Here is a 19,153-nt window from a genome sequence, read left to right as displayed (position 1 = left end):
CTGCACCGTCGCCTGCTGCGGTTTTTCGCCACATAAGTAATAGTCCCTCCTACCATTATTCCTACCAAAGTGGACCACCTCACACTTGCCAACGTTAAATTCCATTTGCCATTTCCTGGCCCATTCGCCCAGCCTATCTAGATCCTTCTGCAGACTCTCCACACCGTCCGCGCAGTTTGCCGTTCCACCAATCTTGGTGTCATCAGCAAATTTCGACACCCTACACTTGGTTCCCTCCTCCAGATCATCTATATAAATGGTAAATAGCTGAGGCCCCAGCACCGACCCCTGGGGCACTCCACTAGTCACCAACCGCCAATCCGAATAGCACCCATTGACCCCCACTCTCTGCCTCCTATTTGACAACCAATCCTCTATCCACGCTAACACCCTACCCCCAACTCCATGCCCCCTTACCTTCTGCAATAACCTCTTGTGAGGTACTTTGTCAAACGCCTTCTGAAAATTAAGAAAGACCACATCCACCGGCTCTCCTCTATCCACCGCCCTAGACACATCCTCATAGAACTCCAGTAAATTTGTCAGACACGACTTCCCCTTAATGAAACCGTGCTGCGTCTGCTCTATCAAGCAATTACCCTTAAGATGCCTCGCTATTTCCTCCTTGATGACGGATTCTAACATTTTACCTACAACAGATGTTAAACTAACTGGCCTATAATTCCCTGCCTTTTGCCTGGCACCCTTCTTAAACAACGGCGTAACATTAGCTGCTTTCCAATCTTCCGGCACTTCCCCGGAATCCAGCGACGTTTGGAAAATAACCACTAAGGCATCCACTATCACCTCCGCCATGTCTTTCAGAACCCTCGGATGCATTCCATCCGGTCCTGGGGACTTGTCCACAATCAGTCCCGCCAGTCTGTCGAGCACCGTCTCTCTAGTAACAATAATGTCATTGAGACCCTCCAGTCCTACCACCTTTCCATCGCTAACATCCGGCAAATTATTCATGTCTTCGTCCGTGAAGACCGAAACAAAAAAGTTATTCAAGACCTCAGCCATTTCCCCATCCCCTACCACTAAGTTCCCCCCTCTCATCTTCTAAGGGTCCAACGTTCACCCTAGCCAGCCTCTTCCTTATATATTTATAAAAACTCTTGCTATCCTTTTTTATATTAAGCGCTAGCCCAGCTTCATAGTTTCTCCTCCCCTTCTTTATCAACTTCTTTGTCAATCTTTGTTGACATTTAAACCTCTCCCAATCCTCTTCTCGCCCACTACTCTTACTACTCTAAACGCCTCTGCTTTTAATTTAACACTTCACCTCCTTCGTTATCCACGGTTTATTACCTCTCCTCCCACGGTCCTTTTTAACTATCGGAATAAATTTCTGCTGAGCACCAAGAAAGATGTCCTTAAAGATCCTCCACTGCTCCTTAGCAGACCTACCTTCCAACGCGCTCCCCCAGTCAACATTCGCCAATTCTTCTCTCATCCTACCGTACTCCCCTCCGTTCAAACAAATGACGCGTGTCCGGGAACCCACTTTCTCCTCCTCCATCTGCACCAGAAACTCCTCCATACAATGATCGCTCTCCCCAAGAGGATCCTTCACCGTAAGGTCCCTAATTCTACCCGCCTCGTTACATAGCACCAGATCCAAGATAGCTCGCTCCCTCGTCGGCTCCAACACACACTGTTCAAGAAAACTATCCCGGTAGCATTCCAAGAACTCTTCCTCGAGCCCACCGTGTCCAACATGGGTCGACCAATCAAAATGTAGATTGAAATCTCCCATAATTATGGCCGTTCCATTCCTGCATGCCGCACTTAATTGCGCGTTAACAGCCTGCCCCACCTCCAGATCATTTTTCGGGGGCCTATAGATGACACCCACCGGCGTCTTCCTCCCTTTGCTGTTCCTAATCTCCACCCACAACGATTCCACTTTCCGCTCTTTGGTTCCTAAATCATCCCTTGCTACCACCCTGATGCTATCCTTAATCAGCAGAGCTACACCCCCCTCTTTTTCCTCTCGCCTATCCTTCCTAAACACTTGATACCCCTGGACATTCAGCTCCCAGTCCCTGTCACCTTGCAGCCACGCTTATGTTCTTATGTTTAACATGAAGCTGATTACAGTTTTACCCTTACACAGAAACACTAAATTAAGCACATCTATATCTATAACTTATTTTTAACATCCGCCAATACAAGCATCGATTAATTAAAACTAGCTCCCCTTCCTGACAATATAGAAACAAATTGCACTGATGCTGGTAATCCATTTCTAACACATTTAAGGTATGCTGAACTTAAAAGAATTCATAAAAGCATATGTAAGACTTTTTATTTGCCCTCTAAATCGCTAATTTGCTAACGTTGCTTTGCAGAACGTCTACGGGATACATTGATTCATGAACTGTGTCATGCTGCTACCTGGCTTATTAATCATGTGCGTGATGGACATGGACCATTCTGGAAGTTGTATGCACAGAAATCTATATTGATCCACCCTGAATTACCACTGGTTACACGTTGTCATACGTATGAAATAAATTATAAATACACGTACCAGTGCAGCAAGTGCAAAAACACGTGAGTACATGAGAAATTTGCAGTGTTTTAAACTAGTATTCTCCAACGTGAGATGAGGTGCTGTCTTTCAAATCGTGCATGTAATGAGATATTAGGAGGAAGGTCTCAAACTGTGGCCCCTGTTTGTGCTGCATTGGCTGATCGCTTATTTTCACACTTCTCCCTGAATCACTTTGCGCCCCTACCTCCCTTTCTCCAATTTTTTACAGCGCTCTAACTTGCCATGTTATTTGAGTTGCTCAAATTCTGGGCACTTGTATATTCCCCAATTGATGACTGTCTTTGATCACCCCTGCCCCAATCTTAAAATCTTTGCGCTTTCCTCCTGTTAAGAATACCCTTTGGTCTTGCCATCTAATATTGCTATGAAACTTTGTTTAGTTATGCCCCTATAAAATGTCTTGAGCATTTTACCAGTCTAAAATATGATGCTTAAGTGCAAGCTGTTTTAGCAAGGACAGTGATCTGGATACTATTTGTTTTAAACGCCCTTGGGCTAAAAAGAAGAAAAGAACATTTGCGGGTTTATCTCTGAACTGGATTGAATTCTGCTGATTTACTTTCTTGCTGCACCTCCATGTTGCCATGTGGTAATCTACTTGCATCTTGGAAGAACTGTTGAGGTACTGGAGGGTTTCAAGCATCCAAGGAACACTCCTACAAATTAGGAACTTGTCACAGATGGGAAGGGGGGGGAGGGTCAATTTAAATTGCCCTGATTTCCCCTGTCTCTACCTGTTGTCCATGAATGGAACAACAGGTGTATTTTGGAATTCTCCCTTTATAAATACTGACTTATTTTCCACAACTCTTGCATTTGGAAATGTTCCAGTCTTCTGTTAACTTGCTCAGGAAACTCAAAGCAAGGTGAAAATAAAATGGTTGATTTATCTGTGATTCTATTTTTGTACATGCTTGCATGTGCATGAGAAAAGTTTTTTGCAATGTCGTCTGACTAAATGGAAGATAAGGAAAAAGGAAGAGGATTTAAGGCACAAATAAAATGCATGCTTTTACATGTATCCAAAATCTGAAATCAAATAAAAGAAAATTGCTGCAGATGCTGGAATCTGCACCTCTCTCTACCCTATTCCTGTAACCCCACACATTTTACCATGTCTAGTCCACCTAATGTACACATCTTGGGACACTAAAGAACAAGTCTGTATGGCCAATCTACCTATCCTGCAACCCTGGGAGGAAACCCACACAGATATATGGAGAACGTGCAAACTCCATAATCAGTCGCCCAAGGCCAAAATTGAACATGTGTCCCTGCCACTGAAACCAAAGAGAAAATGCTGGAAAATCTCAGCAGGTCTGGCAGCATCTCTAAGGAAAGAAAAGAGCTGATGTTGAGTCCAGATGGCCTTTTGTCAAAGCTTTGACAGAGAGTCATCCGGACTTGAAATTTCAGCTCTTTTCTCTCCTTACATATGCTGCCAGACCTGAGATTTTCCAGCATTTTCTCTTTGGTATCTGAAATCAAATCTTGCTTCCAAATATTGTGCCTGCTGCATAGTCTGTTTTAACTCTTATACGGTGGACAAAGAATTGCAAGTAGTCGTCTTGTTAGTATAACTATTTATTTAAAACACACACAATTAATAATCACCCACCAATCAGCAATAAGTTATCTTACAGAAAAATTAAAGTTAAAGTCCAATACTAGACCTTGACTTGACTTTGTGTGACTGGCAAGTACCCAAGCAGATGTTGGCCTTTATCTATGTGCTGGTTTCTGTAGTTCTCTGCGTCTGGTCTGGCATTCTGGCTCTGGTCTTCCTCCTTTCTTGAATATGATGGCTCTCCTCGTGCTGGTCGTTGCTGGTGATGGTCACTTGTTGTAGCTCGTTCGTGGAGTCAGAGTGAGATTCTTGGTTGCACAGCACCCTTTATACCTTATTGGGTTTTGTGCCCCTTTTGGCCATTGCCAATCAATTGATCAGAACTTGATCACCCTGATTGATTAAAGTCCAATCGGGTGCTGCCATGCCAATCTCTGGGAGTGTTTCCCATGACTGTAGGTGCTGTGGGCACGTAGGACACACACCTCCCTCCCAAATAAGGGCCTATGTCTGGTAAACAACCCAGTTTGACCAGAAAGTCTCCTTTGTCCTGGAGATGGCCCATATCCTTGTATTCAGTTGTCTGAGCTACAGCCTGTTTGTCTTTTAGGCTGCAATCTGCTGTTCTAGTTCTTGTCCAAGTGTCCCAGAGTGCTTTATAAATTACCATTTTAGTTGGCCTGTTTGGCCACACCAGGGAAGGTTGGCTGATTGCAGAATGCTTTGCCTTCTCAGGACTTGCACAATAGGTGGTCAGCACTGTTGCCTCAGGGCCAGCGACCCATGTTCAATTTTGGGCTTGGGTGACTGATTATGAAGAACATGTGAACTCCATATGTCTGTGTGGCTTTCCTCCCAGAGTTGCACGATAGGTAGATTAGCTGTACAGACTTGTTCTTTAGTGTCCCAAGATGTGTAGGTTAGATGGACTAGCCATGGTAAAATGTGTGGGGTTACAGGGATAGGGTGGAGAGAGGGCCTGGCTAAGATACTAAGTTAGTGCAGACCGACGGGCCAAATGGCCACCTGCATTGTAGGGGGGCAAAAGTTCCAAGGTTCCAGCAGTTGGCAGGTTTGATGAGGGTTGGAGTTTTTTTTCTGCAACCACTGGCTTGATTGTCGACAGCGCAAGATGTTGCCTAGTTCATATTAGAGGTCAGACAGTAACTGCTCAAATTTAGTTCCATAAAATGGTAACACGGTGCAACATGGTATCCCTCCTCAATGTTGTACACCAGATGATTGATTTTGATTTTATTATTGTCACATGTGTTAGTATACAATGAAAAGCACTGTTTCTTGCATGCTATATAGTCAAAGCATACTGTTCATTGAGAAGGAAAGGAGTACAGAATGTAGTTAGTCATAGCTAGGGCATAGAGAAAGATCAATTTCGTGTGAGGTAGATCCATTCAAAAGTCTGGCAGCAGAGAAGAAGCTTTTCTTGAGTCAATTGATATGTAACCTCCAGATTTATATCTTTTTGGAATCTTGAAGTTTATTTGATGTTGGGCTTTTTTTTTGGGACACTGGTGTGGTGTTAACTAACTGACAATCTCTTGGTTGAAAGTATTCTGTTAGGACTGCTAATGCTTTAAAGTTAGCTAGGACAGCCTAGCTCACCCCATGGCCATCATTACTTTGAAATCGCTGCAAGAGCTGTTGTCCATTTGAAAAAGCACACAAAAACTGACTTTATAAAAGAATTCAGTTGGGGAATTTTTTTATTCAAGACGTGCACCAACCTGTCTGATTTTGAGATCATGATGTTGCTGTTTGAGAGATACACCATGATCTTGTGTTTTAACTTTATAAATGCTTACATATGATCATAATGGATGTAAGGCATAGAGACAGGTTATTTGGCCCAGCTAATCTATGCTAAAGTTTATGCTTTGTCTTCTCGATCTATCTTTGTAACCATCTATTCCTATCTCCCTCGTATGTTTGTCTAACTTGCACTTAATTGTAGAGTACTTGATTCAAGCACTCTTTGGTAACAAGTTCCACATTCTTACCACTGTGTAAAGAAGTTTCTCCTGAATTCCCAATTGATTTTCTTGGTGACTGTTAATATTGATGACCTCTAGCTATGCTCTTCCCAAAAGAGGAAACTTTCTCTCTGTCTCTACTATCAAAACATTTCATAATTTTAAAGACTTCTACTAAATTACCCTTCAGCCTTTGGTCAAGAAAAAAAGAGATCCAGCTAGTAAACCTTTTCCTGATATGTACTAGAGAATTTTTGGTATCTTCCTTGTAAATCTAATTTGCACCCTCTCCAGTGTTCTTGTGTCCTTTTACAAGGACTACACAGGTACTCCCTCTGGTCTAACCATGATAATGTAGCCTATCTTCCCTCTACTTTTCTATCAATGTTTACGTTGAGGCAATACATACATTGGATTTTTTTTTTAAAATGCCACAATCTAAAGTTGCTAAACTCAACATTTAGTCCTGGAGACTGAAATGTGCCCAACTAGAATGCTGAGGTGTTTCATGGTAGCAATGTGCACCAGCCCCTTACTGTTCCTCCTTGTCATTCAAGGCCCCAAATACTCCTCTTACTATATATCTCAGCATTGTCTTAGCAATCTCCTGATCTATAAAATGGGTCCATGTGGATAATCCTGTAAATCGCAAGGTTCTCGAACAAAAAACCATTCCTTGGACAGAAATAAGTTATCACCCTATATGATTATGTATTATATTATCCTTTATCTTCAACCTTCTACACAATCTAAGAAATCTCATAGTTCATGTAAAGGGTAGCTACCATTTGCATAGAAGAGTGTTTTGCATTGGTTCTGTTTTAACAGATGTGTTTCTAAGAATGTTTGTTTAGTTGCATTCCGTGCAACTCTCCATTTTAATTTCTCTGCAGAATTGGTCGACATTCCAAATCACTGGATACACAGCGTTTTGTCTGTGCTCTGTGTACAGGCCCTCTGGTTCTATTGTCAAGCATGCTAAAAGATGGCACTCCTGCAAAAAAGGAACTAGCACCATTTGCTAAATTTGTGAAGGAGAACTATGGTTCAACCAAGAAGGAGCACAAGGGTCTTCAACATGCTGAAGTTATGCGGAAATTAAGTGCAGACTTTGCAAAAAAGACACACATCTGATTTCTAAACCTATCCTTGCAACCTACCTTCTGTTGGAGATCTGAGGAGACGGCTGAATTCAGTCTATCTGGCATTGTTTTCTCCCTAGAAGGAAGAAAGTCTTATTGCAAGACTTGTATTGAGGAAATTGTTCCAGTTGTTCCAGACTAAATTGAAATATTTAGTCTTCCACAATCTATTTTCAAATGTATATCCTGGAAATGGTGGTGTTCTTGATGAAGTTCTAGAAATCTATCAAAATATCAATTTTATACATTTTGAACTTTTGTTTCTGATCCACATTAAGGGATATGAACAATAAAATTTGGACTGAAGATGTGAATATTTGATAATGATAATATGAATGAGGGTCTCTTGTTGCTTGGGTGCCTGTTTCTCAGCATAAAAGTGGTTGTTTCAGCTGAGACCCAGCAAAAGCAGGAAAAATCTTCTCTTTCCATAGCAGTAAGAATACCATTGGAAATTAACTTGGGTTACTTTACCTGAATTACAGCTGCTTCACTCCACACAATCCAAGTTAGTGTCTGGAAGAGGCCGCAAGATGGTTTCTGTGGGTATCTTGCTGTTGCAGTGTTCTAAAATTAGTGTATTTCCACATTCTTTAATCATTGTTAAGGGGAGCTTTTCCTTATAGGAAACTGCTGTATTTTGTCTGGGAATTTTTAATGCCAACAAGTACTTGCTTCCAAAGAGGCTTAAATAAACTTTGATAAATTCTCTCAAGGGCCTTTGTACCTTTTGACAAGATAATGACGATGAAGAGGAAAATTTGTATTTTTCCATTAACTATGGTGAGTTTGGATATTGTTTGCAGCAGATTATTCCCTAATCAGACTGCAGGATGTGTAAAAATAGTAAATTAGATAATATGAAGTATAGTGCCTTCTGGTATTTCCTAAACATCTCCAAGCGCTTGAAACAATAGAAATGTGTTGAACTGCTGTCATTATCCTTATGCAGGCAAACACAGTTGTTACTTTGTGCACAGAAATACTCCATTGTTCCCTTTTAAATTGGCTATTATGCTGATCCAAATTGGCTATTTTTTTTGGGCTGATTCTGATTGCAAAATGGCTGGTTTTGGCTATGGGTTAAATACCATTATTTACTGTAGTAAATAATGGCATTTAGTAATACCAGTACTGTAGTATTGCTCGATTTATTGTTTTTTGAAAGATATGACTGTCTTATGTAATGCATTTGTTCTTCATACTACTGTCTCCCAAAGCCTTTGTTGTAGAGATGGCAGCTTCCAGAATATTGTGTTCTGATGTTGGAAGTAACCTATCTAGAAATGTGTCCAACTGCAGCAAAACTGTTAGTCTAACATAAATGCCAATTGTGGTGATTGATGGAAATATTTTAATAGTAATAAGGACCTATAGTCCATCTGGTCTTTTCACTACTTGTAATTTGTCAGTCCAGAAACATTGTTACAAAATTATTGACTTCCTCTTAGCAATGTTACACCTGAAGCAAGATGTGAAGACAATACTTGAGCCTTCAGTTGTTTAGGGAGTGTTGCAGAAAGTGATTTATATTTCTGCATCTTCAGTTGGCATGCTGTCGCAAAGAAAACAACTTGCTTGAGAAAATTGATATAGATTAACTGCCTCTATTTAATGTAGCTTGGCAAGAAAATGCATCAAATTAAGTAAATTACATTGTGATGCTGGGATATACCATGAGTTAATTGAATGCAAAAAGGATAAAAGAACCCAAAGGATGCATTAGATTTTGGGGTCTGGGCTATTAGACACAGAATCACTGCTCTTAAATGGGTTAAGTTTGTAATTACAGTGCTGTTCCACAATTCTACCCTATAGATCGTGCTAAGCCTATAATGCTAGTGTTAATTTTATGATGAAATTTGAAATCTTGTGTGAACCAGTTGTCGAATGAAGTTTTAAGAATGCTGCGTTTTGGTATTTCTTCAAATAAAGTTTTTGTCATGAAAGAAAACAAGAGTAAATAGCTACGAAGTTATTGGTTGCAAGAACATATAGAAAGGAGGGGTTGTGGGGGGTGTATGGGGGAAGGGATAAGTTGCATTGAAGAAAAATCCATGTGCATGGCATAAAATGGAAAGGAAAATTATGCATTTTGTGTGTGTAATAGGCTCGCAAATGGAGATTTGCATTAAGTTCAGAAATGTGCAATAGACCAAATAGTGTTAAATCTGATTTTGCCTATCATGATAAGCAAACATAGAAGACGTGACTGGGAGGATGCTCATTGCAATCATGGCTTTTCATCAAACTCAATAGCCTAATCCTGCTCTTACAAAGAATAACAAAGAACAACCCAGCACGGGAAACAGGCCCTTCAGCCCAACGAGCCTGTGCCACCGCATCACCCTACACCTATTCTACCCTGCATGTCTACGAATGGAACCCCTAACTTAGCCAGATTCAGGGGAGAATAGTGTCAATTTGGTAAAACCAATCAGCCTAAGAGCACATCTTTGGGAGCCTAACTTTCGGTATGGAAGTAAACTACACTCTAACAAGCCCCGAGAACTGGAAGTACAGGAAAAAAGCGGTTTTCAATTCAAATCAGTCACTTGCCACAGCCACCAGGTTCAATGCTCCGGAGAACAATGAGCATATGGGAGAACAACAATCTTCTCCCATAACCTTTGATCCCATTTGCTCCAAGGGCAATATCTAGCCGCCTTTTGAATACATTCAATATTTTGGCATCAACTACTACTCGTGGTAATGAATTCCATAGGCTCACCACTCTTTGGGTGAAGAAATGTCTTCTCACCTCCATTCTAAGTGGTCTACCCTGAATCCCCACATTGGCCCCTGGTTCTGGACACTCCCACCATCTATCCTGTCTAATCCTGTTAGAATTTTATAAGTCTCCATGAGATTGCCCCTCATTCATCTGAACTTGAGCGAAAACAATTTTAACCAAGTCAATCTCTTACATCAATCCTGCCATCCCTGGAACCTTTGCTGCTACCTCAAGAGCTAGAATACTCTTCCACAGCAAAGGAGACCAAAACTGCACACAATACTCTAGATGTGGCCTCACCAAGACCTCTATCTAATTGCAACAACACATCCCTGCTCCTGTACTCAATGTCTCTCAATGAAGGCTAATGTACCATTTGCTGCCTTTATTGCCTGCTGCACCTGCATGCTTACCTTCAGAGACATGCATAAGGACACTGAAGTTTTGCTGCACACTCCCCTCCCCCAATTTACAGCCATTCAGGTAGTAATCTGCTGCCTTGTTATTTTCCTTCCAATATAAATAACCCACATTCAAATTATACTGTATCTGCCATTGATTTGCCCATTCATCCAATCTGTTGATCATTTTGAAGGATCTCTGCATCCTTGTCATAGGTTGTCCGACCCAACTTGGTATCATCTGCAAACTTCAAGATGTTACATAAGAACATAAGAAATAGGAGCAGGAGTAGGCCATCTAGCCCTTCGAGCCTGCCCCGCCATTCAATAAGATCATGGCTGATCTGTTGTGGCTCAGTTCCACTTTCCCGCCCTCTCCCCATAACCCTTAATCCCCTCTCTTATCAAGAACCCATCAACCCGCTTCTTAAAAATATTTAGCGAGGCAGCCTCCACCACTTCAACGGGCAGAGAATTCCAGAGATTCACCACCCTTTGAGTGAAGAAGTTCCTCCTCAACTCCGTTCTAAACCGCCTCCCCTTTATCTTGAGGCTGTGCCCCCCTAGTCCTACTGTCTTTTTTGAGCGGGAAGAGTCTCTCCACCTCTATCCTATCCATCCCATTCATCATCTTATACGTCTCAATGAGATCTCCCCTCATTCTTCTAAACTCTAACGAGTACAAACCTAGTTTATTCAGCCTCTCCTCATAGCTCAATCCCCTCAACTCCGGTATCAGCCTAGTAAACCTCCTCTGCACTCCCTCCAGGGCCAAAATATCCTTGCGCAGGTGCGGCGCCCAAAACTGCGCACAGTACTCCAGCTGCGGCCTCACCAATGCCCTATACAGCTGCAGCAAGACCTCCCTACTTTTATATTCAATCCCCCTCGCTATGAAGGCCAGCATCCCATTCGCCTTCCTGACCACCTGCTGCACCTGCAAGCTGGGTTTTTGCGACTCATGCACAAGGACCCCGAGGTCCCTCTGCACCGTCGCCTGCTGCAGTTTTTCGCCACGTAAGTAATAGTCCTTCCTACCATTCTTCCTACCAAAGTGGACCACCTCACACTTGCCAACATTAAATTCCATTTGCCATTTCCTGGCCCATTCGCCCAGCCTATCTAGATCCTTCTGCAGACTCTCCACACCCTCCGCACAATTTGCCTTTCCCCCAATCTTGGTGTCATCAGCAAATTTCGACACCCTGCACTCGGTTCCCTCCTCCAGATCATCTATATAAATGGTAAATAGCTGAGGCCCCAGCACCGACCCCTGGGGCACCCCACTAGTCACCAACCGCCAATCCGAATAGCACCCATTGACCCCCACTCTCTGCCTCCTATTTGACAACCAATCCTCTATCCACGCTAACACCCTACCCCCAACTCCATGTCCCCTGACCTTCTGCAATAACCTCTCGTGAGGTACCTTGTCAAACGCCTTCTGAAAATCCAGAAAGACCACATCCACCGGCTCTCCTCTATCCACTGCCCTAGACACATCCTCATAGAACTCCAGTAAGTTTGTCAGACACGACTTCCCTTTAATGAAACCGTGTTGCGTCCGCCCTATCAAGCAATTCCCTTCAAGATGCCTCGCAATTTCCTCCTTAATGACGGATTCTAACATTTTACCTACCACAGACGTTAAACTAACCGGCCTATAATTCCCCGCCTTTTGCCTGGCACCCTTCTTAAACAACGGCGTAACATTAGCCGTTTTCCAATCTTCCGGCACTTCCCCGGAATCCAGCGACGTCTGGAAAATAACCACCAAGGCATCCACTATCACCTCCGCCATTTCTTTCAGAACCCTCGGATGCATTCCATCCGGTCCTGGGGACTTGTCCACAATCAGCCCCTCCAGTTTGTCGAGCACCACCTCTCTAGTAACAGTAATGTCATTAAGACCCTCCATTCCTACCATCTTTCCATCGCTAACACCCGGCAAATTATTCACGTCCTCCTCCGTGAAGACAGAAACAAAAAAGTTATTCAAGACCTTAGCCATATCCCCATCCCCTACCACTAGCTCCCCTTTCTCATCCTCTAAAGGACCAACGTTCACCCTAGCCAGCCTATTCCTTTTTATATATTTATAAAAACTCTTGCTATCCTTTTTTATATTAAGTGCTAGCCCAGCCTCATAGCTTCTCCTACCCTCCTTTATCAACTTCTTTGTCAATCTTTGTTGACATTTAAACCTCTCCCAATCCTCTTCTCGCCCACTACTCTTAGCTACTCTAAATTCCTCCGCTTTTAATTTAACACTTTCCTTCACCTCCTTCGTTATCCACGGCTTATTACCTCTCTTCCTACTGTCCTTTTTAACCATCGGAATAAATTTCTGCTGAGCACCAAGAAAGATCTCCTTAAAGATCCTCCACTGCTCCTCAGCAGACCTACCTTCCAACGCACTCCCCCAGTCCACATTCGCCAATTCTTCTCTCATCCTACCATACTCCCCTCTATTCAAACAAAGGACGCGTGTCTGGGAACCCACTTTCTCCTCCTCCATCTGCACCAGAAACTCCACCATACAATGATCACTCTCTCCAAGAGGATCCTTCACCGCAAGGTCCCTAATTCTACCCGCCTCATTACATAGCACCAGATCCAAGATAGCTCGCTCCCTCGTCGGCTCCAACACACACTGTTCAAGGAAATTATCCCGGCAGCATTCCAAGAACTCCTCCTCGAGCCCACCTCATCCAACATGGGTCGACCAATCAATATGCAGATTGAAATCCCCCATAACTACTGCCGTCCCATTCCTGCACGCCGCACTTATTTGCGTGTTAACAGCCCGCCCCACCTCCAGATCATTATTCGGGGGCCTATAGACGACACCCACCAGCGTCTTCCTCCCTTTGCTGTTCCTAATCTCCACCCACAACGATTCCACGTTCTGCTCTTTGGCTCCGATATCATCCCTTGCTACCACCTTGATACTATCCTTAATCAGCAGAGCTACGCCACCCCCTCTTTCCTCCTGCCCATCCTTCCTAAACACTTGATAGCCCTGTACATTCATCTCCCAGTCCCTGTCACCTTGCAGCCACGTCTCTGTAATGGCCACCAGATCGTATCCATTTGTGTCGATCTGCGCCACCAGCTCATCCACTTTATTCCAAATGCTTCGTGCATTCAGATAAAGCGCTTTCATCCCAGCCTTCACCTGGACCCTATTTGCCGTAACGCCACCAATTGGGACATCCTCGGCCTCTTCCCTTACCTGTACCCTATCCTTAACTTTAGACCTCGTAGCGTCACCTACCCTCGCACCCTCCCCCCCCCTAATTAGTTTAAAGCCCTGTCTACAGTCCTCTTTACTCGATTCGCCAACACTCTGGTCCCAGCACGATTCAGACCAACCCCATCCTGCCCGAACAAGTCCCACCTACCCCAATACTGGTGCCAATGCCCCATAAATTCGAACCCATTCCTCCAACACCAATCCCTGAGCCACCCATTCACTTCCTTTATCCTGTCAACCCTACGCCCGTCTGCACTCAGTTCAGGCAGTAGCCCAGAGACGACCACCTTGTCGGTTCTACTTTTTAATTCCATTCCCAGCTTCTCATACTCCCTCCCCAGATCCTCAGTCCGCACTTTGCCTACGTCGCCGGCACCCACATGTACTACAACGACCGGGTTCTCACGTTTTGTTCCTTTATCCAAATCATAAATATACATTGTGAAGAACTGGATTCCAGCACTGATCCCTGTGGCATCCCACTAGATACTGCTTGTCATTAATTCCTGCTCTTTGTTTCTTCTCTAACAATCAGTTTTCTATCCATCTCAATACACTTACTCCAATCCCATGTGTTTAAATCTTGCATGGTAATTTCTCATGCAGGACTGTATGGGAATATCGAGGAATCAGCGGAGCAACAAAACTGAAGGTCTACAGCGCCGTGGTACTCACTACCCTCCTGTATGCCTGTGAAACGTGGACTGTGTATCAAAGGTATACAAGACCACTCAATCATTTCTACATGATTTGTCTTCACAGAATATTATGCATCACATGGCAAGACAAAGTATCAGACACTGATACTTTTTAGAGCAAGTCTACCAACAGTCCACACACTGCTGACGAGAGCACAGACCTGTTGGGCAGGTCATGTCATCCGTATGCCAGACAAGCGCATACCCAAGCAGCTCCTTTTTGGAGAACTTTCTGCTGGAAGATGTTTGCATGGAGGACAAAAGAAACGTTATAAAGACAACTCAAGGTCTCCTTGAAGTCACTTGATATAGACAGGACCAGCTGGGAAAGGCTGGTACAAAACCACCCAACTTGGTGCTACCTCATCCACAAGGGCTGTCAAGCTAACGAAGCAAGTTTCATTGCTGAAGCACAACTTAAGCACGAGTCGCGCAAGTCCAGAGCCACTAGCACAACAACTACAGTGTCTACACAATTCTGTCCAATATGTGCTAAGACATTCCGTGCCCAAATTGGCCTGATCAGTCATCTTCTGACACATTGCATCTAGCCTCAAAATGACTAATAGTTTCGTGGTCCTCATTGATTCTGATGGACAAACAATGATATTGGTAAATCAAACTAAATCAAATCAACTGAGGGCCAAAAAAAACATTCTGTTAATCTTTTTGGCAAAACGATTAAAGGTACCATTCACTGTTAACTGAACAGTAATGATGTGAAGATGCGGGCGCTGGACTGGGGTAAACACAGTAAGAAGTCTCACAACACCAGGTTGAAGTCCAACAGGTTTACTTGTAGCCAAACAAACCTGCTGGACTTTAACCTGGTGTTTGTTGGTGAGACTTCTAACTGAACAGTAAACACAGCAGGTGCTCGGTTCTTCGCTGACGCCTCCGCGGCGGCGCACGTACAAATTACCTCGAGCCCTCTTGTTGCGCGCGAGGAGCAATGTGCACGTGCAGAGGAACCCGGACTAAAGGGCGGGAAGAGCGCGCGAGCTGGCTTCCGCAGATCGCGCGAGGGCCGCATTTTGGCGAGGCGCTGCTTTTGTCCCGACGGCCGTCAAATCGGCGTCAGTGGGAACCACCGAAGCTTTTTAAAAAAATTACTGTTCGAATTATATCGTGTCGCAGGTACCTTAACTGGATTTATTTTAATGCGAGGAATACTGGAAAAATGTACTGAGAGGATTTTTGGATAAGGGTAGTTATCGATCACCGGGAGCTAATAGAACATTTTTTTTAAATTAAATTTGTCTCATTCCCCAGTATAAAACAGCCAAAGACAATTTGCTATTCCTAGAAGTTTCGGGTTGGACAGCTAGGTTTGGTTATAACTCGTCATTTTGCTGTCGTTGAATACATTAATATTCTTTGCTAATCAAAACGTACGTGCTTGAAAAAAACAATGTCTTAAATTCTATGGTGCGCTGGTTAATAGTCATGAATCAAATGATACCACTTTTGTAAACAAACAGCGTGTCCACTGAGCTCTATTAAAACTATCAAAGAGTTGAAGGCCAATATCTACCGAATCCTTGGAGTGTAAATGTAACTGTAATCTTCCACAAATGTTTAAATGTCTCCAGATTCCTCTGAGCAAAAAGATGGCCACAAATACACATTTTCACAATTCCAAGATATATTAGATTGAACAGCTTGAGATAAATACTGCCTAGAATTCCACCACCGAAGGCTTATAATGGAAGCCCTCTCAATCGTTCCCTTCCCTGCTTTTCAGCTCCACTGGAACAAATCATTTGTGGCCCAGGAAAAGTCCATACTGATTTGTAACTGAAAAGGAGGCCAACGTTTTAGTGAACTTGTTATTTTTGCCTGCTTTTTAACCATGTACGTTCTAATTTTAGAAACAATGGATACAAGTTTGATCTTCAAAGAGATAAAAGGTAAACTAAAGTTTCTAAACGTATTTTCTGAATCTGTATTTTCATCTATCCAAGTATTGGCTTAAGGGCATCTGATGAGCAGTGTTATTTTCTTTGGAAGGTTGGGCCCTTGGTAAATATTGGACTTCCTTTAACTTCAGATTAAATTTACCAATGGGCAATGCTTATTCTGTAATTATTGAATAGGATTTTAATTTGGTATTTAAATTAGTGCAAATAACAATTTGGTGGATATGAGTTGCATGACCCATCCAAACTAAAAGTGTGCCGAGTATTAAATGTTTATCACCCGTGGTGTTGCTTGTAGAATGTTTGGGAATACATTTATTAGGACTGGAGTGTTAAACCATATAGCACATTGTGCATTCTGATATTGTTTGATTGGTCTCATAAACTGTCTGTGTATTCCTCCATGATCAGCAGTGTGTCCTTATCTTCCTAATATCCAGGTAAGTAATGATAAGACTTGAGGGTTGAAAATGAGTATTAATTCATCATCTCCTACCAAATGAATGTTTGAAAGGTGCGTTGAATGTAATCTCTCAGACTACCATAAGAAATTGCTAGAAATATGATGGGTTTTAGTAAATAACTTTAATTTTAAAAATTAAGGTTTTAATCAAAAAATGGGCAAGTTGAATTTAAACAAACTTGCAGTCTGTCACACTGAAAAGGTTGGGGTCAAGTTGACTTGAGGTTAACAGCTAATAAAACAGCAGGTGGAGAAACTTAAACATTGCATAGTCTTTCAGGGGGCCTTTTAGTGGAGGAATTATATCTACAATCATTTCAGTAAAGGCTGAAGGTTTTAAATTAGTTTTAAAAACATTCAGTAAAGATCCATTTCTTTCATCAGATCAAAGGAGTTGTAAATGAAAAAATACTTAACCTGAAATTTTCTATGAGACCATATGCTTTATGGTATAAAGCATACCATGTTGTCATGAATGGGTGGCGCTGAGAGGTTTCCTGGTTTCAATATATCTTGGTGTTTGCTGAGAGTTTTGGCTGCAGTCTGCAGCTCACTGAGCTGGCCAAAATAAATAATAAGCAGAGCAAAAAATAAATTTCTTCATTCACTGTGTGGAATACATGTCTGGTTAATCTTAGTTTGAATTTCCTGACGGAATAGAAGTTTGAAAGTAATGGAAGAATCTACAGTGGTTCCCAGGGTCTTGTGGCAAATATATAAGGCGCGCAAAGTCAATAGAGAGTAAATGGAAGTTTCACCTGAGCATTACTGGAGCTGAGGAAAATTATGTAGTCTGCAGAGCATTTGAGCATACTTATTGTTGATCCCTATAAAAGCACAACTAGCAGATGGCACAAAGATTGGCCGGATGGTTAATCGTTAGCGGATGGCACAAAGATTGGCCGGATGGTTAATTGTCAGGTTGAGTGTCTTGGGACATAGGGAGAAATAGATGTTTCTAATGACCAATTGGGTAGATAAGTGGTAGATGGAACTTAGCCTTGAAAAGTGTGAGGTGATATACTTTAGAAGGAGTAATTTGACAAGGAATTGTTAAATTAACGATTGACACTAGGAAGTTCTGAGGACGAAAGGAACCTTCCAAGTATTTGTCCATAGATCTCTGATCTCTGAAGCGCATGTTTGGCGTGGTGAAAAAGTCATATGGGACCATTGCCTTTATTAACTGAGGCATAGATTACAAAAGCAGGGAGGTCATGTTGGAGTTGGTTAGAATTTTGTTGAGTCCACAGCTGGAGTTCTGTAAGAAGTTCTGGTTGTCACATTATTGGAAGGATATGATTGCCCTGGAGTGGGTCCAGAGGAGATTCTGTAGGATATTGTCTGGGATGGAACATTTAGGTTACGAAGAGAGGTTCGATAGGCTTAGGTTGTTTTCATTGGAGCAGAGGAGATTGAGGGGTGACATGATTGAGATGTACAAGATTGAGGGCATGACAGAGTGGATAGGCAGCAGCTGTTAGTCTTATTTAAAGGGTCAGACATGAGAGGAGACAAGTTCCAAGGTGAGGGCCAGGAGTTTTAGTGGGGATGTGAGGAAAAGCCTTTTTATCTAGAGGGTAGTAATGGACTGGAATGTGCTGCCAGGGTGGTGGAGGTAGATTGCATCACGTTCTTAGAGAAGTATCTGGATGAGCACTTAGCACGTCACAACATTCAAGGCTGTGGGCCAAGTGATGATAAATGGGATTAGGGGGTAGGCAAATGTTCCTTGTGTGTCGGTGCAGACTTAAGGGCCTCTTCTGCACTGTGATTCTATTATAGCCTGGATGCTGAGTTGACAAAGGAAATATGAGATAAAAGTCGTATTAATATGTTATTCAGTAGTTACTATTGTGAAGAGGTTTTATCAGTAAATATTTTTTAGAAATCATTAAATTGAAATACCCCATTGAATTTTTAACAACTTCCTGAAACTATTGTATAATTGTGTATAGATTATTGGTACTGCATTATATATTTTGGGTATAAGTAATTAAAGTTAAAAGTTTGCTACTTATAATTTTCGATAGTGAGTGAGATCTATATTTTTCTTTGGAAGGATTTGCTGAAGAATTGTTGAAAGAGCAGTCAACTAGAAGAGTAGAGGAAATAATTGAGGAACTGTTCATTAAAGTTGCAGCTTTGGATGAAGTAGAGAGAAACAAAACCAAGGATCCTCAGGTTTGGTGAAATACTTGAACTTTTTCCAGTTCTAACTTTTAAACATTAATGGTCTTGTGATAGTTTGCCAGTTGCAAGGTAGTCATGATGCTGGTACTTCATGGAGAACTTCCACTATAACTGGCTCTGGCTTCTTGTTTCTCTTGCGTTGTCTTGTTTCATGTGGTCATATATATTTATAGGTGTGCTGCAGCTAGAATTTTGTTCAGTTTCATTGGTCACTCCTGTGAACAGA

At 42.4% G+C, this 19,153-nt stretch overlaps 2 protein-coding genes across 2 annotated transcripts in view; both read left to right on the top strand.

The window, feature by feature from the left end:
* The window catches only part of gcna (germ cell nuclear acidic peptidase), a 37,682-nt gene extending 28,517 nt beyond the window's left edge, over positions 1–9,165 (top strand). Inside the window, exons 12-13 of the mRNA XM_080188212.1 lie at positions 2,358–2,562; positions 7,015–9,165. Of these exons, the coding sequence (XP_080044338.1) occupies positions 2,358–2,562; positions 7,015–7,255 (446 nt within the window). The 3' untranslated portion in view covers positions 7,256–9,165. The remainder of the gene's footprint in view (positions 1–2,357; positions 2,563–7,014) is intronic.
* Positions 9,166–15,418: 6,253 nt separating this feature from the next.
* tex11 (testis expressed 11) overlaps positions 15,419–19,153 on the top strand; it is a 146,662-nt gene continuing 142,927 nt past the window's right edge. The window contains exons 1-3 of the mRNA XM_080188019.1: positions 15,419–15,489; positions 16,224–16,262; positions 18,797–18,918. Coding sequence (XP_080044145.1) covers positions 16,229–16,262; positions 18,797–18,918 — 156 coding nt within the window. The 5' untranslated portion in view covers positions 15,419–15,489; positions 16,224–16,228. The remainder of the gene's footprint in view (positions 15,490–16,223; positions 16,263–18,796; positions 18,919–19,153) is intronic.

This window comes from Carcharhinus amblyrhynchos, chromosome 4 (genome assembly GCF_965287045.1).
Source record: "Carcharhinus amblyrhynchos chromosome 4, sCarAmb.v2.hapA, whole genome shotgun sequence".
Taxonomy (NCBI): domain Eukaryota; kingdom Metazoa; phylum Chordata; class Chondrichthyes; order Carcharhiniformes; family Carcharhinidae; genus Carcharhinus; species Carcharhinus amblyrhynchos.
This window is presented reverse-complemented; position numbering and strand designations above follow the sequence as displayed.